This window comes from Panthera onca, chromosome A3 (genome assembly GCF_046562875.1).
Source record: "Panthera onca isolate mPanOnc1 chromosome A3, mPanOnc1 haplotype 2, whole genome shotgun sequence".
NCBI classification, from domain to species: domain Eukaryota; kingdom Metazoa; phylum Chordata; class Mammalia; order Carnivora; family Felidae; genus Panthera; species Panthera onca.
In genome coordinates, this window is record NC_138341.1 from 105,081,127 (window position 1) to 105,104,613 (window position 23,487).

Sequence of the window (23,487 nt, forward strand, 5' to 3'; positions counted from 1 at the left end):
CCTGAAATATTTATATTGGATGGCAATGGTGGCTTCTCCAGACCACAAATGATTATGAAAGTTTAAAAATATACATTTTTGGAGGTCAGGTTTTTGATTAAGAGAGATCTTATGAAAATACATTTAACGCAAAAAGCAATACTAAGCTCTACTAATGCTAACCAATCCACAGTATCTCAGAGCCACCTTGTGGATGATGTAGGGCATGACAAGGCAATGCCACTGCGTGCTAAACACGTGGGTAAGAGCATGGTCTGTGGCACAAAAATAAGGTAGAACAGCCCCTATACCCAGAAAAGACAATGGTGACAAGTCAGATCACAGCTCATCAGCATAGTAAAAGCAGGCAACAAAGGCAAGATAATTTAACCTTTGGGGTTACCTTCAGCCACATGGAAACCTTGAAATTTTACGGGCTGTGCATAGTTGATCATTGTAGACAAATATGGATGGATATTAGTGGTAGCACCTACATATTTATAAGATGCCATCCATGCCTGTTCATCTTCTACAGTAACCAGGCCCTATAAGCACAAGGAAAGGAATATGCACATTGAGGACTTCAGTGGGACAGATGCATGCTACAGACATCCTCACTAAAGATGATCTGCACACACCAATTGAAAGATAAAGACCTTTTCTTCCTCTACTTTGCTAAAGGATCATTATAAAAGTTCATGTTCAGGGGCGCTTGGCTGGCTCAGTCAGTAGAGCATGTTACTCTTGATATCAGGGTTGTGAGCTTGAGCCCCATGTTGGGGTGGAGCCCACTTAAAAAAACAAGTTCATGTCTATCATAGTCCCTAATAACATAAAAGGAGATCATAATAAAATATAAGGCTTATCTTACATTTTTTTTAAGATTTCAAAACTACTTTAAAATATTCAAGAATGTATACTGAGGATCACAACAATCTATGAAATATATATGGCATATATTATCATTTCTAATTTCACAAATTGTGACAGAAAGTGGAAAAACAACTTCAGTGTGTATCAGAATCCCTGGAGGGCTTGTTAAAACATAAAGTCTTAGACCTCATGCTCAGAGTTTACAATGAAGTGACTGTGGGGTGAGGCCCAGTATTTCCATTTTAACAGCATTTTTAAGTACTAATGATGTGGCTTGTCTGGGGACCACACTTTGCTTAACAATGGTCTAGAATTGAAGCCACATATGTAAGTAGTTTACAGTATCTTTTTAAAGAGGTTATTCTGAAAATAATCTGATAACCCACTACATAGGACATGTCAACACTGCATCATTTTACAGAGAGGAAACAAGAAAAATTACTTTGATTTATTTCTTGGTAAGTCAGAACAGAAAAAAAAAACATCAAAAAATAATGCAAATGATCAACATTTTGTTGAGAACTTTGAAAACCTAAATTTCCTGCAGAGACTGATACAGGAGGACAAACCGAACTGCTCAGTTATGTGAATCCGTTCATTAGTTAAATGCTCAGATTTTCTTATCTGATGACTTAATAATCTGAGCATTCTAAATCATCAAACTGATTTCACCAATAAAAACCTGAGATAAATAATCAAATAATATAACTCGTTTTTATTTTTAGCCATTTCTTTATATGTCTCGCCCACTCAAATAAGTGCAGAGACTATGTCTGATTCCTTTCTTGGGTGTTTAATGATAATAAGTGACACCAGGACAACACGTTGGGCACTGGGCTGAATTCCTGCACACACAACTTCATTACTGCCAGTAATCATGTGGAATAAAAATTAGAGTCCCACCCACTGACCATGTGAGAACACTAGGGCCTTGAGGATTAAAATAATTTGGTCACAGCTACTTAGCTAACACACAGTAGGGACCAAACATCAACCCCTGCTTTGTCGACCCCAATACTTTATGACATTCTAAAAGAGAATTTCATGAATGTCATGGGAGGGTCTGAGATCAGACATGTCCATAACTACTCCAAACTTACTATATAGACAGTAAGAAGATAGAGCCTCACTCCAAATAAGACAGGGCCCCACAGACAGCCAGACATGATATTCTGAAGTTCTCAAGTATGGGGATTAAATTTCCAGGCAAATTTTTGTCTTTGCCATCAGTATCATTACTATAATAAACCATGTGTATTTACTCAATAAAACCACTGTGATATCCTGAAGAATGCTGAAGAGGGCAAAAGAAACTAAAAATGTATCTTTACTTTCCTTATAATAAAGTCGATATCTAGTAACAACCAATACAGGTCCAAAATGTATGTAGTGTGAAATTAACTAATGATCTTTTAAAATGCTAGTGTAGTCAGAACCAAGGTCACCTTGCTAGTATACTATCAGATAGATCTGATGACCTCTTAGGTCATTTTTATTTTCAGATTCAATGTGTTGATGATTATGTACTCCTATTATAGGAATGAAATCTCTAATGTCAACTAAGTGCCTGACTGCACTAAACACTTATTTTTAGGGAAATCATCTTATTCACCTGCCCTGGTTTTGTGATTTTCATCAGGATTTAATCATTTCATCACTGTGAAAAATTCTTTCTTTTGAAAACTCTTATAATTAGATGCATTAAGCATGTAAATATTATACTCATAAATAGTAAGTCTGATATTCCATTGGGAAGGGGGAGATATAGAGTTAACATTTAGTACAAACTGTTCAATATTAGAAAGCTACATATGGTATTTCATAATAAACAAACTGCACAAGGAAATTTTTTTACCTTTTTGTTGATTTCATGTTCAAGGTCATCTGAAGCCTAAATTAGAGAAAGACAAAAATTTGTTTACTTTTCTAAAGGGCAAAATTCCAAATTTACTAGCCATATGTATGCAAATATTTAAATAGATATATGTAAGCTTGTTATTCTATTTGTTAAGGTGGAAAGTTATTGAGGACATAAGGCCTTGGCGAAAGCAAGTACTGGAAAAATACAACAGCCTGTCATACATACCAGAAAAGCAAATCCTAACGCTATCTCTCCTTTGTTGATAGTCTTTGCCTATTCAGATGTTTCCCTTTTAGTACTTTAATCAATTATTTAGTCATGGGGTTTGGGAAATAATTGTGGCCAACTCTTCTGACACGTAAAGGGCAGGCAAGCATGAATGGATACTCTGTGGCAATTCAACACTCATGTCTGGACATTGGTAAAGGCTTTATGTGGTAAGGTAGCATCAAGGTAAACACTGAGTCTTGGTAAGCATCCAGTAGTATCCAAGTAGTCAAAATACTATCAGACAAGGGTGGGTATGATGAAAGTGTCTCTTTTGCTTTGCTCTTCAAATACTCTCCCATTTTCCTACTACAAAATACATATACCCATGCATTCTTCACTGTCTTCAATGATGGGATCCCTGCTCCCATCAAAGACCACACCCTCACATCACCACCATACCATTCCATTCTTACCTCCTCAGGGAACTAACAGGCAGTTATCCTCTCTCTCTCTGGCAAGACTAATCTCTCCTTCTCCATGGTGCCATGTGCAATATTTGCAAACCTACTTCAGATTCATTCATTCTAAAAATAACACTCCTTTGACTTCTCAAATTGCCTTTAGCCACCAGCTTATTTCTTGCTTCCCTTTACAACAAGACTTCTCGAAAGTATAGTCTCTACTTGGGATGCCTGGCTGGCTCAGTTGGTACACACCTCGGGGTCATGAGTTCAAGCCTCATGTTGGATGTAAAGATTACTTAGAACAAAAGTATAGTCTCCACTTATTCATATCCATCTGCTTCATTGGCCCCCACCACTCTATTGAAACTTCTCTTTTCAAGTCAGCAATGACCTCCATGCTACCAGTCCAATGGACACTCTTGAGTCTCCACTCGTTTAATCAACAGCAGTCAAAAACCAGCCACTTTGCCAAGGGCTAGGAGGTGGGAGGAATGAGATGTTGATCAAAGAGGACAAACGTCCAGTTACAAGAGTAGTAAGTTCTGGGGATTTAGTTTACAGCATGGTGTCTATTGTTAATAACACTGCATCATATACTTGAAAGTTGCTAAGAGAGCAGATCTTAAATGTTCCCACCACACACACACACACACACACACACACACACACACACACGTAATTATGTGAGGTGATGGATATGTTCACTAACCTTATTGCGGTTATCATTTCATAATGTGTACAGGTATGAAATTATCACATGTACACCTTCAACTTACACAGTGTTATGTCAATTATATTTCAATTAAGCTGGAGAAAAGAAATCCCAACTCTCTTCACTTCTTCTCTTATCCCTGTTCTCTTGGCTTCCTTGGTCTCAATAATTTCCCTCCTACTTCTCAGGGTATACCTTAGTCTTCTTTTCTGACCCACCTTCTCTGCCTCTTCCCATGATCATCATCTTCTGAACTCCTAGTTTGTATGTCTAGCCTGACCTCTCCTCTAGTTCCAGATACACATCACGACAACGCTAACTACAATGGCGAAGATGAAAATGATGATAATGTAGCAACAATAATGAATGCTTTCATGGGAATGACCATATGCTAGGCCCAACTCTAAGCTCTTTACATATCCTAAACCCATCTACTTTTGATAATGGACCAATGAAATAGGTGTTATTATCTTAATTTTGCAGTTGAGGAAACCAAGACACTGAGAGCTTAAGTAACTTCCCTGAGGCTACACAGTCAGGAAATGTCAATGCTACATGCACCCAGATGGCTGCTGCCCCTGGAACAGCTCACAGGCCTCAAAGATCCTGTCCTGTTTGAAACATTGAGTTCCTTATCTTTCAGTCTTCTTTACTTTCCACCCAGCTCCTCAAACTCAGACCTAGAGAGTCATCTTGCTTCCTCTTTCCCCTTCACTTGTCCACATTCAATCCATCAGCAAGTTGAATCATCTTTGCTTCCTCAACAGATCTTCAATCCACTCAGTCCTGCTTCCAACTGTCCAGTTTAACACTCCGGAGTCTGGCTGAGTACAACAGCCTGGCCTAACTGCTCTTCCTGTGTTCACTCTTGCTTCTTTTTAATCTCCATATGGTACCTACGGTGGTCTTTAAAAACTATCAGGCTGCATTGCTCCCTTCTTTAAACATTTTCAAAGGCTTCAGATTTCACTTAAATTAACATTTGAGTTTCTAAGAGTAACTTCCCAAATCCTGCATCATCTAGTTCCTACCTTCCTGTACCATCTCATCTTGTTTCACTCTGCCCCTCATTCAGTCCACTTTGTTCAGTGTCTTTATTGCTGTTACCCCACAACTGGGGCCCTTTCTCTACTCTGTGTGTGGCTGGTTCCTTTGCCTTTGGGGATCTGGCTTCCTTATTCCCTCGACCTCATTACTCTCCATTTTAGCACTCATTTTTAGTTTCAGAATAGCACTTATCACAAATTGTAATTATAGAATTGGTGGTTTATTTGTTGCCTGTTTCCTATTCCCTCCCGGTAAACTCCCATCAGACTATAAGCTCCATGAGAGCAGAAATGAAGCATGTTTTGACCTTTTTGGGTTGTTATGGCCTAAACTATGCCTGGCACATAGTCGGTACATAATAACTTTTTCTTGGCTGAATGGTTGGATGGACGGAAATACTTTTATACTTATCCTACATTAGGTGGGAGATGCGATACCTAACTGGAAGGATGGATTTTCTAATGAGGGCTTGCTTGGGATGATTGGAGTCATTTTTCTGATGACTTCAACAGGTTAACCTTTGCCACCAGGATGCTGTTGTCTCCCTATTCACCTATAATAATGTAATACATGATTTACCTAAAGGACACTGGACAAAATAAGTTGTGATCAACAGTAGCCACTGCTAATAAGCAATTCAAATGTCCTTTCTAACTTAAAATTGTTCATGCATGGATTAACATATGGACTCTGGTCACCCAACTCAGAAGGGGAATTATAGGCTACTTTATTTTCTGTGGTTGTCACATTTTGAAAACTTCCTAACAGCTGCTACCTCTTCTTGAGAGTCATAACAAAAAGGGATGCCAAGACTCCGACCTTCTTGACACTATTTGCAACAGCCTCCTTGTGACCCAAGTCATCAGCAGAAAGTTCACTTCCAAATTTGTATTCAGGGTGAGCTTCCTCCTCTTGGTCAGCTGTGTCAAAGAAGAAAAGAAAAACAATGAAGCCAAATTACTACCAGTCAGATCATCTTCATAATCTTGGGTAGAACACAAACTCTTTTACACGGAAATGAAGCTAACTGAAAATGGGAACATTTAAATATGCAATTCTTTCAAATAAAGCTTTTACTAAACTCTTACCTACTCAAGGCCAAGGAGCACATCTTGTTAGCTGTTATTTCTCTTGCGCCTAGCATGATATGTGACATGTGTGATGCTTAATGCGTTTTTCTTAAGTGACTGATCACTTCCACCCCATTATACTAACCCTAAAAATTAAAGCCTCGATCACTCAAGAATATCTGTAACTTACAAAGGGTCTTCTGATCTTCCATGGGAAGATACAAGAAATAGAAAATATACTTGATAATTAAAAAAAAAAAGAGAGACTAACTGTCCACTTATAGGTTACGAGCATAGTGACTTGCGGTTGGGAGTGGTGTAACATAAAAAAGAAAGAGCTTGAACTCCACACCTGAAAAACAAACAATCCAGTGAAGAAATGGGCAGAAGACATGAATAGATACTTCTCTAAAGAAGACATCCAGATGGCCAAAAGACACATGAAAAGATGTTCAACGTGACTCCTCGTCAGGGAAATACAAATCAAAACCACACTGAGATACCATCTCACGCTGGTCAGAGTGGCTAAAATGAACAAATCAGGAGACTATAGATGCTGGAGAGGATGTGGAGAAATGGGAACCCTCTTGCACTGTTGGTGGGAATGCAAACTGGTGCAGCCGCTCTGGAAAACAGTGTGGAGGTTCCTCAAAAAATTAAAGATAGACCTACCCTATGACCCAGCAATAGCACTGCTAGGAAGTTACCCAAGGGATACAGGAGTGCTGATGCATAGGGGCACTTGTACCCCAATGTTTACAGCAGCACTTTCAACAATAGACAAATTATGGAAAGAGTCTAAATGTCCATCAACTGACGAATGGATAAAGAAGATGTGGTTTATATATACAACGGACTACTACTTGGCAATGAGAAAGAATGAAACCTGGCCATTTGTAGTAACGTGGATGGAGAGTATTATGCTAAGGGAAATAAGTCAGGCAGAGGAAGACAGATACCATATGTTTTCACTCATGTGGATCCTGAGAAACTTAACAGAAGACCAGGGGGGAGGGTAAGGGGAGAAAAAAGTTACAGAGAGGGAAGGAGGCAAACCATAAGAGACTTTTAAATACTGAGAACAAACTGAGGGTTGATGGGGAGTGGGGGAGAGAGGAAAGTGGATGATGGGCATTGAGAAGGGCACCTGTTGGGATGAACATTGGGTGTTGTATGGAAACCAATGTGACAATAAATTACATATATATATATATATATATTTTTGCATGTATGTATGTATGTATGTAGGTATGTATGTGTGTGTATGTATGTATTTATATATAAAGACCTTGGAAGGATTGTACTGCACCTGTAAACCATTTGTCAAACCTGGCTTAGGTTTGGGAGACTCTAAAATCATTCCTTAAGCTCATGCTAACAGGGAGGCTGGAAGTGGGTGCTAACTGAAGCTGATGCCCCAAGAGCATGGCCCAGGCTGTGAAAGGAGGCACAGAAGCACTCAGTCCACCAGTCCAGAGAGGGACAAACTCTGGTATCCTCTCAAGGCTGTCAGTGGAAAAAGAATCACCCATTGAAAAATGAGCCACATGCTGGTGTGAGATCTGGATTCCCATGATCGCCATTCTGCTAAAAGCTCGCATGTAAGGAATCTGCCTAAAAACCAGCCAGAATCAGGAGACACCCATAGGTCTCAGGACAAGTCCAACACAAATCCACCATGTCACAACACAGGGCACGAGGGACCCCTCCTGGACAAAAACAGTGAAATGATTTCTGAGAATGGACTCCCAAGAGCAGAGTGGGAAGCAGACCCATAATTGGAGATTTTTTTTTAGATGTTTAAAATGTGCAAAGAACTCCAGAACAAGAATAAAAGAACAACTATTTCATCATCAGTTGCAAGATGCATTTTTTTACATATTAATATTTCTGATGTTATAATGTGTTTTCAATTATAAAATGACATTTTACAATTAATTGGAAGCATCTTTCTTTCTTAGTCATAAATAAAATAATGGTGTCTTTCAACTGATGATACCTTAGATTTGGAATTTCTTTTTGCAAAGTATTATTTCAGACACGGAAAAAAGTGAGACAAGAGAGACAGACACTTTCCTGTTTTGAAACTGGTATTCGGATGCATGGATACCGTGGAGACAGATGATTAAAAAAAGAAAAAAGTAGGTCATAGAGGCCTTAGGCAGAAAAAAAAAGGATTTAAGAAGTTGGAATAGGTCTTTAAAAAATCTAGTCCAGTGTGTCCACTTTATAGATGAGGAAATAGATTCAGAGATATGATTTATAAAACCAAGGTCACAGAGTAAAATACGGGCCTATATTTCTCTGGATTCTTAGCCAATGCTTTTAACAGGATGCTAAGTTTCCATGACCATTGAATTTCCGTGACTTACAGTCTATAACCAAGACTTTGAAACTTCCCACCATTAAATTTCCAGTTCATATATCTCATAGTCTAACCAGATCATATAGCCAGATATAAACTATGTGAAGTCAAGGAATGTGGCCCATACAAGTGGTAGAGACTTGACTTTAAAAGAGGTGTGTGAATGAATGGTACCATTCCCTGAGTGTGCAAGAATGCAGAGGCATACCCACAACCACATCCAGTTTTGGCATTCCTCACTGCTCGTTTTACAGTCCTGGAAGCCACGAATCCTTCTGAATCTAAATCCAGCCTAACAACTGGGGAAATGCTCTCACAGACTAAGAGCCTCTTCTATTTTTTTACAGCCTCCCGGCAGGGTTACTCTTGAACTATGCTTGGCTTCCTCTTGCCTGCTGTGTTGAAGTATTTAAATTAGAGAGTCTAGTCATTCATGTATAGTAGGATCATACTGTGACACCAGGGTAATTATAGCCAACTGGTTGACCAGAATTAAGCCAGGTATCACTGAGGGAACCTAAAAATCATAAATATAACTGGCACAGCAGAAACTTCTATGCCCTGAAAGAGAAATTCAAGTGGGTGATTTTGTCCTCTCAGCCAATTTTCTACATGTACGCTATCCCCCACATGTCCCAATATCATTTGTTAACATTTAATCAAAATCTCAAGTATTTTTTGGAATAACATGGGAGCCCCTAGAGCCAAATATTTTGTAGGAATCATTAACATACGCATAAAAGATGGGAAGTACCCTTATGGATGATAAGTGGAATCAAAAGGACCCTCATTTTGGATTATTTTGTGTGTTCAGGAAATTTTCACATCTTTGACTTTCATCAGTTACATTTTTTGTTTAAAACAATTTAACAACAATTTTGCATATTGGTGTTCTCTTCATATTCCTGTATGTTAGAAGGGCTGTATTATAAGGTACAAAAGGTCTTGAACCTGGAGTCAGGCAATTCTGGGATTGAACTATAATGCCATTGCTCACCAGCTGTGGGGTCATGTGCAGAATCCGTTACCTAAGCTTCAGCTTCCTCATCTGAAAAAGGAGTGTAATGATACCGATCTCATTGGACCATACAAGGATTAGATAAGGCAGTGATGTAAACCGCTACATTCACAGTTGGCACAACAATGGTGGTTGCTATTCATATTATTATTACTTTCCTTGTTAATTTAGTCTATTATTCTGCAGTTTGTTTTACTGGATTGTGCAATCTAGTAATGTCTGACATGCTTTCAACTACCATCTATAAAACTTAACCTGAGTTAAGGAACTCATTTTACATATTTTTCATCTTTTCAAATTTTAGAAGTATTTTACTGGCCTTTTGAAATAATATTCAATATTTTATTCTTAAATCTTGATTAGGCTTATTATTTGCAAAAGAAAAAGTGAGATAATAGAATAGGCACTGTGGTTGATAGCATTTTCCAAAGACAGCTGCAAGAATACCTGCTCTTGTATAATGTGATCTTTCCACTCACCTACCCCCCTCAAACTTGGGTGGGCCTTAATTTTGCTTTGATGAATAAAATATACAGGAAATGATGATGTGCCTGCTGTGGGCACAGTTCTTAAGTTTAGCAGCTTCTGCTTTCTGCCTCTTGGAACACTGGGTCTCAGGATGCTTCATCTAAAGATTTGGCCATTGGGTCCCCTGGGTGGCTCACTTGGTTAAGCATCCGACTTCAGCTCAGGTCATGGTCTCACAGTCAGTGAGTTCAAGCCCCGTGTCGGGCTCTGTGCTGACAACTCAGAGACTGGAGCCTACTTCTGATTCTGTATCTCCCTCTCTCTTTTCCCCTCCCCCGCTCACACTCTGTCTCTCTCTCCAAAAATAAACAAACATTTAAAAAAAAAAAAAAGACCTGGCCACCATGTTTTGAGAAGCCAAACCACATGGAAAGGCCACATAGAGGTGCTCTGGTCTGTAGACCCTAAGCTCCTCACCACAACTGCCAGCCACACAAATGTGCCACCTTGGACAACCAGCCCAAGTGAACCTTCAGATGACTCTAGCCCCAGATGTCATCTGCCTGAAAATGCATGAGAAACTTAAGGGAGAAGCACCAACCTGAGCCCTAGATGACCTACACAACTAAAGAAATAAAGTGTTATTTTAAGCCTCTAGATTTTGGGGTGGTTTGTTACACAGTAATAGATAATTGTAGCAGTCATCGATTAAATAATTCCAGATACCTCTGCCCTCCTAGAAACTCCCTGCCATATACAACATATGAAAAGTAAGTCATGACTGTTCTCTGGGAGTGGAGTGGAACCCATGGCTTGGACACGCAACACAAACCATCGTTATGAAGTCAGTTCCACAGGAAGCCATATTTATTAAGCTGTCTTTATTACCGAGATTAATTCTCACAGCTTTCAGATTTTCACTTATAATATCAAGCTTTCCTAAAATCTACTCTCATTATTTCAGATATTATAGAGTAATTGAAGAGAGTTTCTGCATGTGTCTAAATTATTTAGCCTCAAACCACTACATAAATCCAAGGCAGTGTCCAATCAACAGACACACAATGTAAGGCCAAAGCATTTTGCTAATCAATTTTCATACCACCTAATGAACAAACACTTTTCTAAAAATATTCCAAACCTTTCAAAGGACCCATTTAAAATCAAACATGAGGGTTATATGGCCCTATATTATGGTTTTATGGTTATATGGCCCCAGTAGCAAATATTCATCTATTTTAAGCAAGGTTACCTTTGCTAAAATTATCTACTGCTATTCATAATTCTGGTGAGCTGGTGATTTGAAGGAATCTGAACTTGAAATTTTAATATTAGCTTTGAATTTCCAGTTCATTTCATGTGTGCATACAAACCAATCATCTACCTGAGGGTCTCTACCCATGTTCCCTTCCTTTTAACTTGCCTTCTATTATCATCATTAACAACACCGACATTTATGTTTTTGTTTACAGGAAGGGATTGCCAAATGTTCTTTTTATTCCAACCCCTTGCCTTCTACAGCAAGGATTCTTTGGCTGTGAATTTCTGCTGAGCAGCTGAAGGCACAACAGGAAAGGAGATGACTCAGCCATGAAAATCTAGTGCCTAGGTAAACTGGAAGTAACATTGGGAAAAATACCAAAAAAAAAAAAAAAAAAAAAAAAGATTAAAGCTTGGTGCACAAATACATCCTTGACTACTAGAAATTAAACCCTCACATTATCCAAGAGAGTCTATGGAGACAAATTCTTTCCTTTCTTATCTTAAAATTTTGGGGGCACCTGCATGGCTCAGTCAGTTAAGCAACTGACTCTTGATTTCAGCTCAGGCCATGATCTCCCAGTTGATGGGTTCGAGCCCCACATGAGGCTCTGCGCTGATGCTGTGGAGCCTCCTTGCAATTCTCTCCCCTTCTCTTCTCTCTGTTCCTCCCCCACTTGTACACTCACTCACTCTCTCAAAATAAATAAACTAAAAAAAAAATTTTTTTCTATGTTGGGCACCTGGCTGGTTCAGTTGAAGGAGCACACAACTCTTGATCTTGGGGTCATGAATTTGAGCCCAAGTTGGGTGTAGAGCTTAAAAATGAACTTTTTTTAAAAACTATTTTTGTGACACTTAAGTTAAAAGAAAACCAACTTACCACTCTCTATTTCTTCTTCATTATCATCCTCTAAGATGTTAACCGGGGCAGCAGATTCTCCAGCTTCCATCATGCTTTTCAAAGCTTCAAGCTGTTCTGTCATTAAAAACAAACAGGAAGGAGATGGTGACAGGTGCTCCATCACTTGCAAAGCCTGAGCTTGAAGATCGACACTGAGAAGGAAATATATTGTCTGGGCTCCCACTGGCTACATTCCTAAGACCGTAGCAGATCGCTGCTTGGACGTCTCAAGGGACTTGCAACAACCACACTGTCTACACAGGGTGAAGAACTAATGGAGCATGGGTGAAATTCCAAAGTTCTGGTCATAAGTTTGAGAGGAAGGCTCAGTCACTAAGAAAGATGTTAAGGCTTGGTAATAAAGGTGCGTCATTTGAATGTGATATTGAAGCGATGGAAAAGAGACGTGCACAAGCGACTGAAAAAACTTCAGGAACAAATATCTGCAAGTGACAGATCTGAGACAATTATCCTCATGTATAAAGCTCTGATAAGTCTGTAAAGATAGATGAAGTAATTTTAAAAGCGAGAAAACATGTAGAAGCATATTATAAATGGTGATATACAAAGAAACTAGTTACCAAAAACATAAATATCAAAAAAACTCAAGTCTCATTTCCCTTCTCCTAGTCAGCCACATATACATACAACATGGCCAACAGCCAGCAGTAAGAATATCCCTGGAAAGCAGGCATCCTCCTACGTTATAGCGAGAATGTAAATTGGTACAATTTTTCTGAAAGACAAAGGTAAATCACAGTATAAAACGTGTATATGCTTTGGCCACCCAACTCTAATTGCACCAATGGATTCCAACGAGAAGCTGCGTAAATGTACAGAATGAACACCGACGTGTGTCTGTCACTGTCGTTTCTACAGTAATGAACATCCATCAGTTGGGACTGGTCACATGGTACCATATCCCACATAATAAATTCTGTATAGTGTTTCATACATTAGAATTATAGTTAGCAAGTTGTAACTTTAGTATGAACTTAAGTATACTAAATTGGTTGAGTTAAACATAATAAAAAATCAGTATATTTAACATGATCCCACTGATATGAAAAATGTACGTCTAAACATATACATGTGTCTATAGTACACGTACGTATGTGTAAAATATATAATTTAGTGCTATTTTATTGTTTCCTTATGTTCTCCTTTGTTGTTTTCATTCTCCTATGGTATTATTGCTTTTGTAATAAACTATAAGCACTATAATTTAAAATTTAGAATACCTAGGGTAAAAATACAATGCGATCATACCATTAGTTAATGCTTCACTCAATTAAGAGATGGGATAAAAGAAAATATTTTCCAATATTTCCAGGGAAAATGTCTACATAAAATCATTTCTCTCCCTACACACACATATATACATTCACACATTCACTCAGGATCCCTAGATATGTAAACCTCACACAGGCAAACTGCAAAGGGTAACTTTTGAAGAAGACTTTAGAGCATATAAAATGATAAAATGCTAGTTCCTTCCATCTCGATAAATTCTAAAATGCCCCTTTCCACTTTCTTCTCGTTTTCCTGCATCCTATGAATGTATGAATATGCTTTTCCCACTGCAGGAACGAGTTGATGTGGAAACTGAACTTAAACATACACGTGGCCACTTTGCTATGAAAAGTATATGTAACACCACTGTGCCCCTTTCGTCCCCTAAATCAGTGGTTTGAAAATTTATTTCACTCCAGACAGCTGAATTTGTCCAAACACAATGAGTGTATGCCTCATTATTGATGTGTGTCTTTGACTTACTTTTTTCGACCTCAGGTTTCAGCCGCTTATTTTTGATGAGTATTTTTCTTTTGAGGTCATTGGGGGATGGTAAGGGCCTGCCTGGTTCGAGCTAGAGATAAACAGAAAAGGCTGAATTAATGATGTGCTTCACTAGTTTCATTCCCAGCCCAGAATGAGCATGGAAGCCAGTGTTATACAGCCCAATGTCCACTAGATGGCAGTCAACACACTTTTATGTTTTCATTCCCCAGCCCCAATTAGCCTACTGCATGCAACTTTGCCCTAGACTGCAAACCGGACATCCAGTCTCCCAGAGGTATGCACAGCCACTCCGCCTTCCCCAGTGGGACCTGGGTCTGACCTGGGGTGCTGTTGGGGGAAGGGCTCCTGCTTAGCCTCAGGTCTTGCTCTTTTTATGTATTGGGTAAAGTACAGGGGATCGTTGTGATAGCTGGGGTCCGAAGTGCTTTCCCAGGCAGAAGTCGAGAGGCTCCCCTGATCCCCTCAAGTGTTGGGGCTGTATTAGTAAGCCTGTTTGCTCAGTAAACTGATGCAACCCCAATACCTGGGATTGTGGTTGTGTGGGTTCAATAAGAGAATCAAGAAGGGAGTGGTCTTAATTACTGAAACTTAACCTCTACTGTGGTTTCGTTTGCTTGGATTTATGTCTGCAAAGGAGATGTCCTTTCTTTTATTACCTCTGATCCACACAACTGAGCCATATCTACTCATCCATTCCCCCTACCCCCATCCATGCATGGACATACCTACCCACCCATCCACCCACCCATCTCTTCCATGCATCCTTTCATTTTTCTCAAAAGTGATTTTTCTACTACTTATTACATGCAAGGCACTGTGCCTTCCCATGTCTGTGTTGCCTCAAAGCTCTTTGCCCATATTCTGCTTCCTTCAGAAGCCTGCTGAATCTTGTCTATTCCCTAGCGATCTCTCTTGAACCTGGATATCTCTAATAAATATTCAATAGGTTGTAGGCCATCTTCCTTTTTAGCTGTGGTTTTATGTCTATGCTCTATGTCTCCCACAGACATTTAGTTCAGGGAGGTCTTACTCCCACGTGTATTACCTATGCTTCCCAAAACACCTTTCATGAATGTGCATGTCGTTCCATAAAGAATATGGTGGTCTTTCCATGGCAGCAAGCACCTTAGCCCAATCAGAAAAGTAAACAGAGGGTCTACATAAAACAAAAATAACATAAGGGGCGTCTGGGTGGCTCAGTGGGTTAAGCGTCTGACTCTTGGTTTTGGCTCAGGTCAGTCTCACACTGGGCTCTGTGCTGGCAGTGTGGAGCCTGCTTGGGGTTCTCTCTCTCCCTCTTTCTCTTCCCCGCTTGTGCTCTTTCTCTCTCTCTCAAAATAAATAAACTATGAACTATAAAATGAAATAAAGTAAAATAAAACTAAACAGGGCTGTTTCTTAGTTTGGGTTCCCTCAGAATCAGTCTCAGAGACAAGGATGTGAATATACCTGTAGATTACTTGGGCGGCAGCCTCAGGAAGGGCCAACAGAGGAGTGGGAAAGTGAAAGAAAGAAGGCAGGCACGGGGGTGCCCCAGCAGGCACGGGGGTGTTATGAGGCGACTTATCACTGAGGGGGCCAGAGTGTGGTCCCCTGGGGAGCCCTGGCAGACGGTGCAGAACAAAGAACGTGCTGCTGAGCGGTCCCTCCTGAGGGAGGAGTGAGGGGCCCAGCGGGAGGGCTGTCTGGTCTCTAGCACCTCAGGCCCATCTCTCACACACGGGCAGAGCAGGCTCCAGTGAGCAGAGGACCGCACCTCATGCAAAAAGCTGCAGGCACAAGCAGCTGCAAGTCAGGCCAGTGTGCAGGGAACAGGGAGGGTTGCAAGGATGCGGGGCAGGCAGCCTGCAGAGTCAGTAGGCTGAAGGTAATCAGGGGTGGGTGCAAAGGATGCAAATATCCTCATGTCCTATATTTTTTTCAGTTTTTTTTTTTTTTCCACTACTGCATTGTACTTTATACTTCATCCTGTTGGCTTGCTTCCTACTCATACCATCTTGTGACAGTGGATCTTTACCACTTTGGAGGTTATGGACCCTTGCAAAAATGTGATGAACTCTCTGGAATCAAACTATATACCAAAAGAAGGAAAACAAAGCAAACAAACAAACAAAAACAAATGCAAAACCATACGCAATTTAGAATGAATTCACAGACCTCACAAAGCCTATCTGCGGGCCACAGGTTAAAAATTCTTTGCTTTATGAAGCAATCAGCAGGTGTAAAAATGAAACTCAAAAATGCATGTCTAACACTTTCCAAGTATTTGTTGTGGAGTTGGGACACTGGACTTCAGACTCTTGTGACTTCTTCCATCTAGGGAGTTCTCACCACAATGGTCTTCCATTTGATTTACCTGGAGAGGCTTTTTTAAAAACACCATGCTCAGGCCTTACCCAGATCAATTAACTTAGAATCTCTGAGCGGGTCCCAGGCAAAGGTATTTTTAATCTTCCTTATAGATGATCCTATCATGCAACCAACTAAAGGACAATTGCTGAGTATAGATTCTCTTCCAGGAGGCATTTTATAAAACTTTAGGACAGAGATCTCAGAAACCATAGAGACCTTGAGACCTTCCAGATTAAATTGGGCTACATGTTTATTTTATGTCTCTCTCTTCACATCTGTCTGAAGCACAACAGCTTTCTGTATCAATTAATTTAAATAAATATGAAGATCTTTAGTCCTCTAGCACTACTTGACCCTTTAGAAATGAATTTCAAAACAAATCCATTCAGGTTAGAAATACAGTTTGCTAAAAATACATACTGGATGTGATTCAAGTGCTTGTTTCAACAGGAGATCCCCAAATAGATCTTCGCAATATTTGGACATCTTGTACTGTTGATATTTGCTGGAGAGAGAGAACTGGCATTCGTAAATTCAAACATCCATTAACAGTCCAAGAATAAGAGACATCCATTCCTAGATGATTAAAAACTCCCACTCTGCAAAGTACATGCTTGTCTTCCTACGGCTAAGGGAGATGCTCTGTTATATACCACGAACTTTAACTGGTATAGTTTAACAAGTAGATTTTGCCTCCCCAAGTAAGAGCTGGAACACAGAATAAAAAATGGCTTTCAAGTTCATGAAGTCTGAGATCAAGTACACTGCCAAATCTTCCAACTCAATGGAACCTTGAACAAGGTGTCCAGATCTCTGACCTTTTGTTTTTTTTCCTCTTTCTTTTTTGCATAAGAACAAGTGTCCTTACTATTTCACAAAACTGTTCAGCTATTTAAAAAGATGGAGAGCCGGAGTGGGGAATGGGTAGTAGATACTTAGAGGAGATTGCACCCTTATACCTGCAGTGATTTTCAAAGGAGAGAATTACAGGATATTCGGATGTGACAAACGCAGTTTCCTTGATGGCTTGAATAACATCCTTTAAAGATAAAAAGTGTAAATGAGAGAGGAGCAAACAACAACAACAACACAATTAAGGCACCTGAAACCATTCAGATACTATTAATTTGAGCTTTTCAGAAAGTCAATTCTGGCAATAAGACCTGGAGAACCCATTCATCTTGTTACTTTCACACGTGGAGTCCCCTTGTGGTTCGTTAGAGCCCAGGGACCAGTTTATGGTTAATGACCCTTCCCTCCCCTGCAAAGCTCTCTCTGACTTCTCTAAAATTATGGGGCTAGTAACGAACAAGAAATTTCATCTAAATCACATGCTGGCTTCTTGCTTGATAATCTGGCAAGACAGGTTCAGAGTTTCCCTTTCTTGCTGAAGGGCAGGTGAGGTTTTGGTACAGCGATTTTCACAGCAGACCACTCTTTCACCTCTCCTGCCTAGAAGAGAAATGTATTGGTGATAACCTAAGGATTAACGGAGGCTTTTATTGGCTTTCTTCTGTGTTTGGGAGTCTGTCCTTGGCTACATTTCATTAATTTGATGAAGATTCCTGTGAACTGATGTGACATTTACAACATCCCCTGTTTCCTATTAGCCTGATGAAAGTGGTTGGAGGGGTAGGTGACCAGGAAGTGGGGGTTCTCCATGGTCAAGCAACATGTGAGGTGAAACAGGTGTTCTAGATGTCCCTCCCTGAACTAGAAGCTTGGTCATTTGAAATAACCTTTGAATGTGCTGAGCATGTCCTTCCCACAGATGGCTGGTCTTGCTCTCGGCTTTAGAAAGCATGGTTTCAAACTAATGTTTCTTTTTTTAAAAAATTTTTTTTTAATGTTTATTTATTTTTGAGACAGAGAGAGACAGAGCATGAACAGGGGAGGGTCAAAGAAAGGGAGACACAAATCAGAAACAGGCACCAGGCTCTGAGCTGTCAGCACAGAGCCCGATGCGGGGCTCAAACTCACGGACTGCGGGATCACGACCTGAGCCGAAGTCGGACGCTTAACCAACTGAGCCACCCAGGCGCCCCTCAAACTAATGTTTCTACAACCAGAACATCATACTTGGTAAAACTCCCCACATTCTAACTGGCTTGTAGTTAACCACAGGGAAAATCGCATCATTCAGTTAAATGAGAAAATATTTTACAATAGTAATCTCCGGAAGTCCAGTTGAAACAATAATGCCTTAGGTTAGATAAACCGGGGAGTATTTTAGTGAGCATTCTTACTGATGTGGGAAACAAAGGCAGGAGGAAATGGCATATAAAATTACGTTTCCTTAAAACCTGCAGGCCATTGACAAATACTTGAGGCAGGCGAGTGTAACAGTTCTCCAGGAACTCCCTACTGTCCTAATGTAAATGCTTTGCTAGAGGGAAAACAACCTTAGCTTGACAACAGCTAAGCCTCCAGTATCCCATGAGTCTTCTTTAGCAAATGAAAATCCTTTGGAATCTTCCCCTTAATTTTACCTCCCCCCAACTCCCAAGTATGTAATCACTCTCTCTTCATGGTCCGGAGGCAGCTCTTTCTGCCCATGGGTCCTGTTCATGTACTTGAATAAAATCACCTTTTTTGCACCAAAGATGTCTCAAGAATTCTTTCTTGGCTATTGGCTCTGAATCCCACCACCACTCCAAAACCTCATCACTTATGGCTAAGGTGGTTCATTAATTATTCTTGCTTAAACTCTCTTCCTGGTAAAAATGTCTATGACCTTGATTGTCCATTTCAGCTGAGCAAGAATTACTCCTTGAGGAGAATTTTGGCTCTTTTCATGGGTTCTCCTTTGCTCACCTCCAAACTGAAAGGAAATAGCCTTCTTTTTAGCTAAGCTTCCTTATTGGGCTCCTTAAATCTCTAAAGAAGATGTCAACCCTTCCCAATTTGGTTGGCTGTGCAAACTCATGGCTTCCCACTTGAATATACCCTTGGTACTTCTCAGGGAGTGTAATTCCTTCTCATGGAGCATAATCTTGAATTCACTGCTGCTCAAAATTCACCAGCATCTGGCTAAGAGAAATGGTGTGCATCAAGTTATGGGTATACGGACTAGGCATCTGTTTTTATAAATACCTCTGGTGATTTTCCATACGTAAGCTGAGTTGAGAACCAATGCTGCAGATGTTGAAATAACTATTCCAAATTACACCAAACTGACAGAGACGGATGTACCTGAATATTGGCCAACCACAGCACTGGCCAACTATGGAATTTCATTTTTTTAACTTGTCCTTTGGCAGGCTATCAATGGAGCATATTAAGGAGCATTCTAAGAAACCAACCTTCAAACTGTACAGAGAAATCACCAGAAGGCCAATACTGAAATGCCTGTTTATGTAACTGTAGATTCTCCTCTTTGAGGGTCCATGGGGAAAAGTCTTCTCTCTGGCATCAGGACTGGGAACAACTTCTTTGGACCAACAGCCCTGTTTCTATTTTCTGAATCTTGTGAATTATGTTTGTCTCCTTGCACTGAATTCTAGAAAGTTTGGGGCCCATTTGTGGTATGGTTTGGCAGTTTATAAGACTTATTATTGAGTACTCATAAACTCTAACCTCATTTACTTTATTACTCTTATAGGCGCTATTTAGAATCTATTTTATTTTCTGTGTTCTATTTATTTTTTACGCCAATTTTAAGTCCTTCAGAAATAATGCAAAATAAGAAAACAGAAAAGAAAATGAAAGACTTTTTAAAGTAATTAGAATCAGGGGGATGCTGGCAGAGAAACTCATTATGTAGGACCCTCATGGTGTTATTAAGTAGAGAAAGCATTTCTTCTTGACTTTCTCTTCAAAACCAGAGGAAAGGAATATGAAAGTAAAATGCTTGAGAAAATGAATAATTTGTGTTCTCCACTTCATCTATTTCTACAATAATCTGGAAAAGACTACAGCTATGTGATTTTAAAACTTACCTTAAAAAGGATATCTGTACACATTGCTTTTCCATGAGTTATTATTGGTTCCTGGTCTTCACCTTTTCCATCCCAACAGTCAAGTTCAACACACCTGGGCAACAGAGTGAAATTACAATATTGAACACTTACCATAAAATAATGTGTGCAAACTGAAAGAACAGACATCAAAATAAGTTGTTTTCTTATATAAGTAGAAAATGGAGGGAACCTGGATACCTCAGTCAGTTAAGCATCTAACTCTTGGTTTCAGCCTAGGTCATGATCTCCTGGTTCATGGGTTCAGCCCCACATCAGGCTCTGCACTGACAGCATGAGCCTGCTTGGGATTCTCTCTCTTTCTGCTCTTCCCCTGCTTGCATGCTCTCTTTCTCTCTCAAAATAATAAACTTAAAAAATATGTAAGTAGAAAATGGAATGAAATGATTATTTCATGGAGTTTTTGGGTTAAAATCACATTGTATTCTGTACTGAGTTGGTGTCATTAAAAAGGGACTGTCAGAGATTAAGACAAACTTGAGATATAACAATCAGTGGGGGAATGAAATTCCAGTTGTGACAAAGCTACAACAAAGGACAGTTGGGAACAGCTGGGGACATCTGAGTATAGGCTAGGTTTTAAATGATGTGAAAAAATAATTTTTAAAATTTTGTTAGATGAAATGATACTGCTTTGGCCATGAAAGAAAATGTTCTCATTTTGTCAGGTATTCAGAGATAGAAGTGGTGATGTAGGTAATTTCTTGTAGAATATTTCCAAACACAAAAAACTGTCATTAAAAATAAGGTACTAGCTATTGATAACAAAAAAAAAAATTATAATGTAACTGAGTTTCTTATTTTTCACCTTCAGCATTATTGCTGTATTTTAAACCTCAAATATTTGCCAATTTCTATAAAAGGGAAAACCATTTTCAATAATATTCTCAGAGAATGGCATTTTAGAACTTTTAACATTAAGTAAAGCTAAATCTGCTACTGCTTCCGGCCATAAGAAACTTAGCATGACTTCTTAAAATAGGGTTTTTTTTCCTTCAATTTTGAGGGGGATATTTATTTATTTATTTATTTTGAGAGAGAGAGTGCACAAGTTGGGGAGAGGAGCAGAGGGAGAGGGAACGAAAGATGTAGATAGAGTCTTAAGCAGACTCCATGCTCAGTGGAGAGCCTGACACAGGACTTGATCCCATTACCCTGGGATCATGACCTGAGCTGAAGTCAAGAGTCAGATGCTCAACTGACTGAGCCACCCAGGTGCCCCTTGAGGGGGGGATATTTAAAAATTTATAGTAAAAAATATCTTTTGGCCCATAGGAGAATTCCAGAGCTTTCTGGAACAGAGATTATCTGTTCTTTTTCAAGGTTATGTGACCAACGTAATCTATTAAAGAAAAGGAAAAATGTCCAAAATTTTCACGCTGAATAATACTTCCTATTTTTTAGAAAAAAGTAAATTAAATGGAAAGCCATCATATTAAAAAAAAAAAAAAAGAGGTGTCCTGAGGTTCTGACCTGCAACCAGCCAGGAGAACCTGTCTGTACATTTCTACGGAAGACTTTCCACCAAACTGTCGGCCAGTGAGATAGGTGTTATGGGAAGAACTGATGAAGTAGTGGGCCAGAGGATGGTCCATTTCTTGGTAAAGTTCTAAACGATCCAGGAAGACAGGGGCATTTTCATCTGACATCAGATATCTGCAAAACCCATCGCTTGATATGAGGCCTAGGGGAAAAAACAAGAGTTAGTAGACATATGGCTCTGAAATACAGAGTTGAGACAGCTTGAACAGGAGTAAAAACTTCTTCTCAGTCTCTTCCCCAAGGACCTTCATCCTTCAGAACTTGAACAGAGCTGCACACTACAAGGAACCTAATGCATTCCACAGGCAGGTGGCTTTTGTAGGTATGACGGCAGAAGCACACGGTTCCCTAAGCGCAGAAGCACAGCTCCAGGTGTGGCGACCAGGGGTCAAGGGGACCTTTGTCAGTTCTGCTTCTATCACGCATGCCTTATGTTCCTGGGTCTCAAACTCCTCTTCTGTCAAATGGGCATAAATACTGACCGCACCTGCTTTCCAGGATTGTCCTGAATGGTAAATGAGAATACCTACAAGAGGGGCTCCTAAAAAAGTAGAAAATATACAACTGTAGGGCACTACTGTTCTCACTGGACTGAAGATGAAATTAATGGCCTTTCTGGGTTTAAACAATTCATTTCTCCTACAAAATAGGGTGTGGGACTGATGAGAAGAGTACGCAGTAGGCATTGAAATATTGCCCCAAGAGCCCCATTGTTCATTTCAGTCACACTTTTCTGATATAGGGCAGGTCCCTGTGGTCTTCTCAGGAGAAGCAATTTATATTTCTGCATCACAGGGTGCCTGGGTGGCTTAGTCCATTAAACGTTCAACTTCATGATCTTGGGGTTTTTGAGTTCAAGCCTCGCATTGGGCTCTGCACAGACAGCGTGGAGGCTGCTTGGGATTCTCTCTCTCCCTCTCTCTGCCCCTCCCCCACTTGGGCCCATGCATGTGTGCACACACACTCTCTCTCTCAAATAAACTTAAAAAACAAAACAAAACTCTCTCCATCTCTTACTCTGTCAACCATCAACTGCCTCAGCTTTTTGTTTATAGCTAAGCATTTGCAAGTTATGAACTGATTTTAGGCTTGCAAAAAAGAACATAATAATGTATTAAATAATAAATAACTATGGACCCTTACACCACAGCTTCGTAACATTTTACCTTACTTGCTTTACATTTCTCAGAGGAATATATAATTACAGATGCCTTTGCAGCACCCTGTGTCCCTGCTCTCCATTCCAGTCCCTCTTTCTGCTCCCTTGTAGACAACCATTCCTTTTTGTATTTAACATTCTTAAAGCGGCTTTGTAACTTTACTACATATGCATTTATTCTAACAATGGATAGCTGTGAATATTTAAAAACTTATATAAAAGACATTTTATTATTTGCATATGCAACTTGCTCTTTTTATATTTTCTTGAACTTATTCAGCTCTTGAGGATTTATTTTTCCCTGAATAACATAGTAGTGTGTATAGTAGTAGTACGTTGTGGTGGGCACGTGTAACGCATGGTAGGCCCGTGTATGAATATACTAGTTCATTGTCCATTATTCTGTTGATGGATATTTAGGTAATT

The 23,487-nt window shown here is 39.7% G+C and overlaps 1 protein-coding gene across 15 annotated transcripts in view; it reads right to left on the reverse strand.

The window, feature by feature from the left end:
- Positions 1–23,487, reverse strand: part of PLCB4 (phospholipase C beta 4) — a 420,239-nt gene that overhangs the window by 70,879 nt on the left and 325,873 nt on the right. For all 15 annotated transcript variants that reach the window (XM_078444273.2, XM_078444271.2, XM_078444272.2 and 12 more), the window contains 9 exons: positions 21,834–22,044; positions 20,322–20,415; positions 17,343–17,422; positions 16,804–16,888; positions 14,008–14,098; positions 12,211–12,306; positions 5,966–6,066; positions 2,708–2,743; positions 383–524 (listed from right to left, as the gene is read on the reverse strand). In XM_078444273.2, coding sequence (XP_078300399.1) covers positions 383–524; positions 2,708–2,743; positions 5,966–6,066; positions 12,211–12,306; positions 14,008–14,098; positions 16,804–16,888; positions 17,343–17,422; positions 20,322–20,415; positions 21,834–22,044 — 936 coding nt within the window. The remainder of the gene's footprint in view (positions 1–382; positions 525–2,707; positions 2,744–5,965; positions 6,067–12,210; positions 12,307–14,007; positions 14,099–16,803; positions 16,889–17,342; positions 17,423–20,321; positions 20,416–21,833; positions 22,045–23,487) is intronic.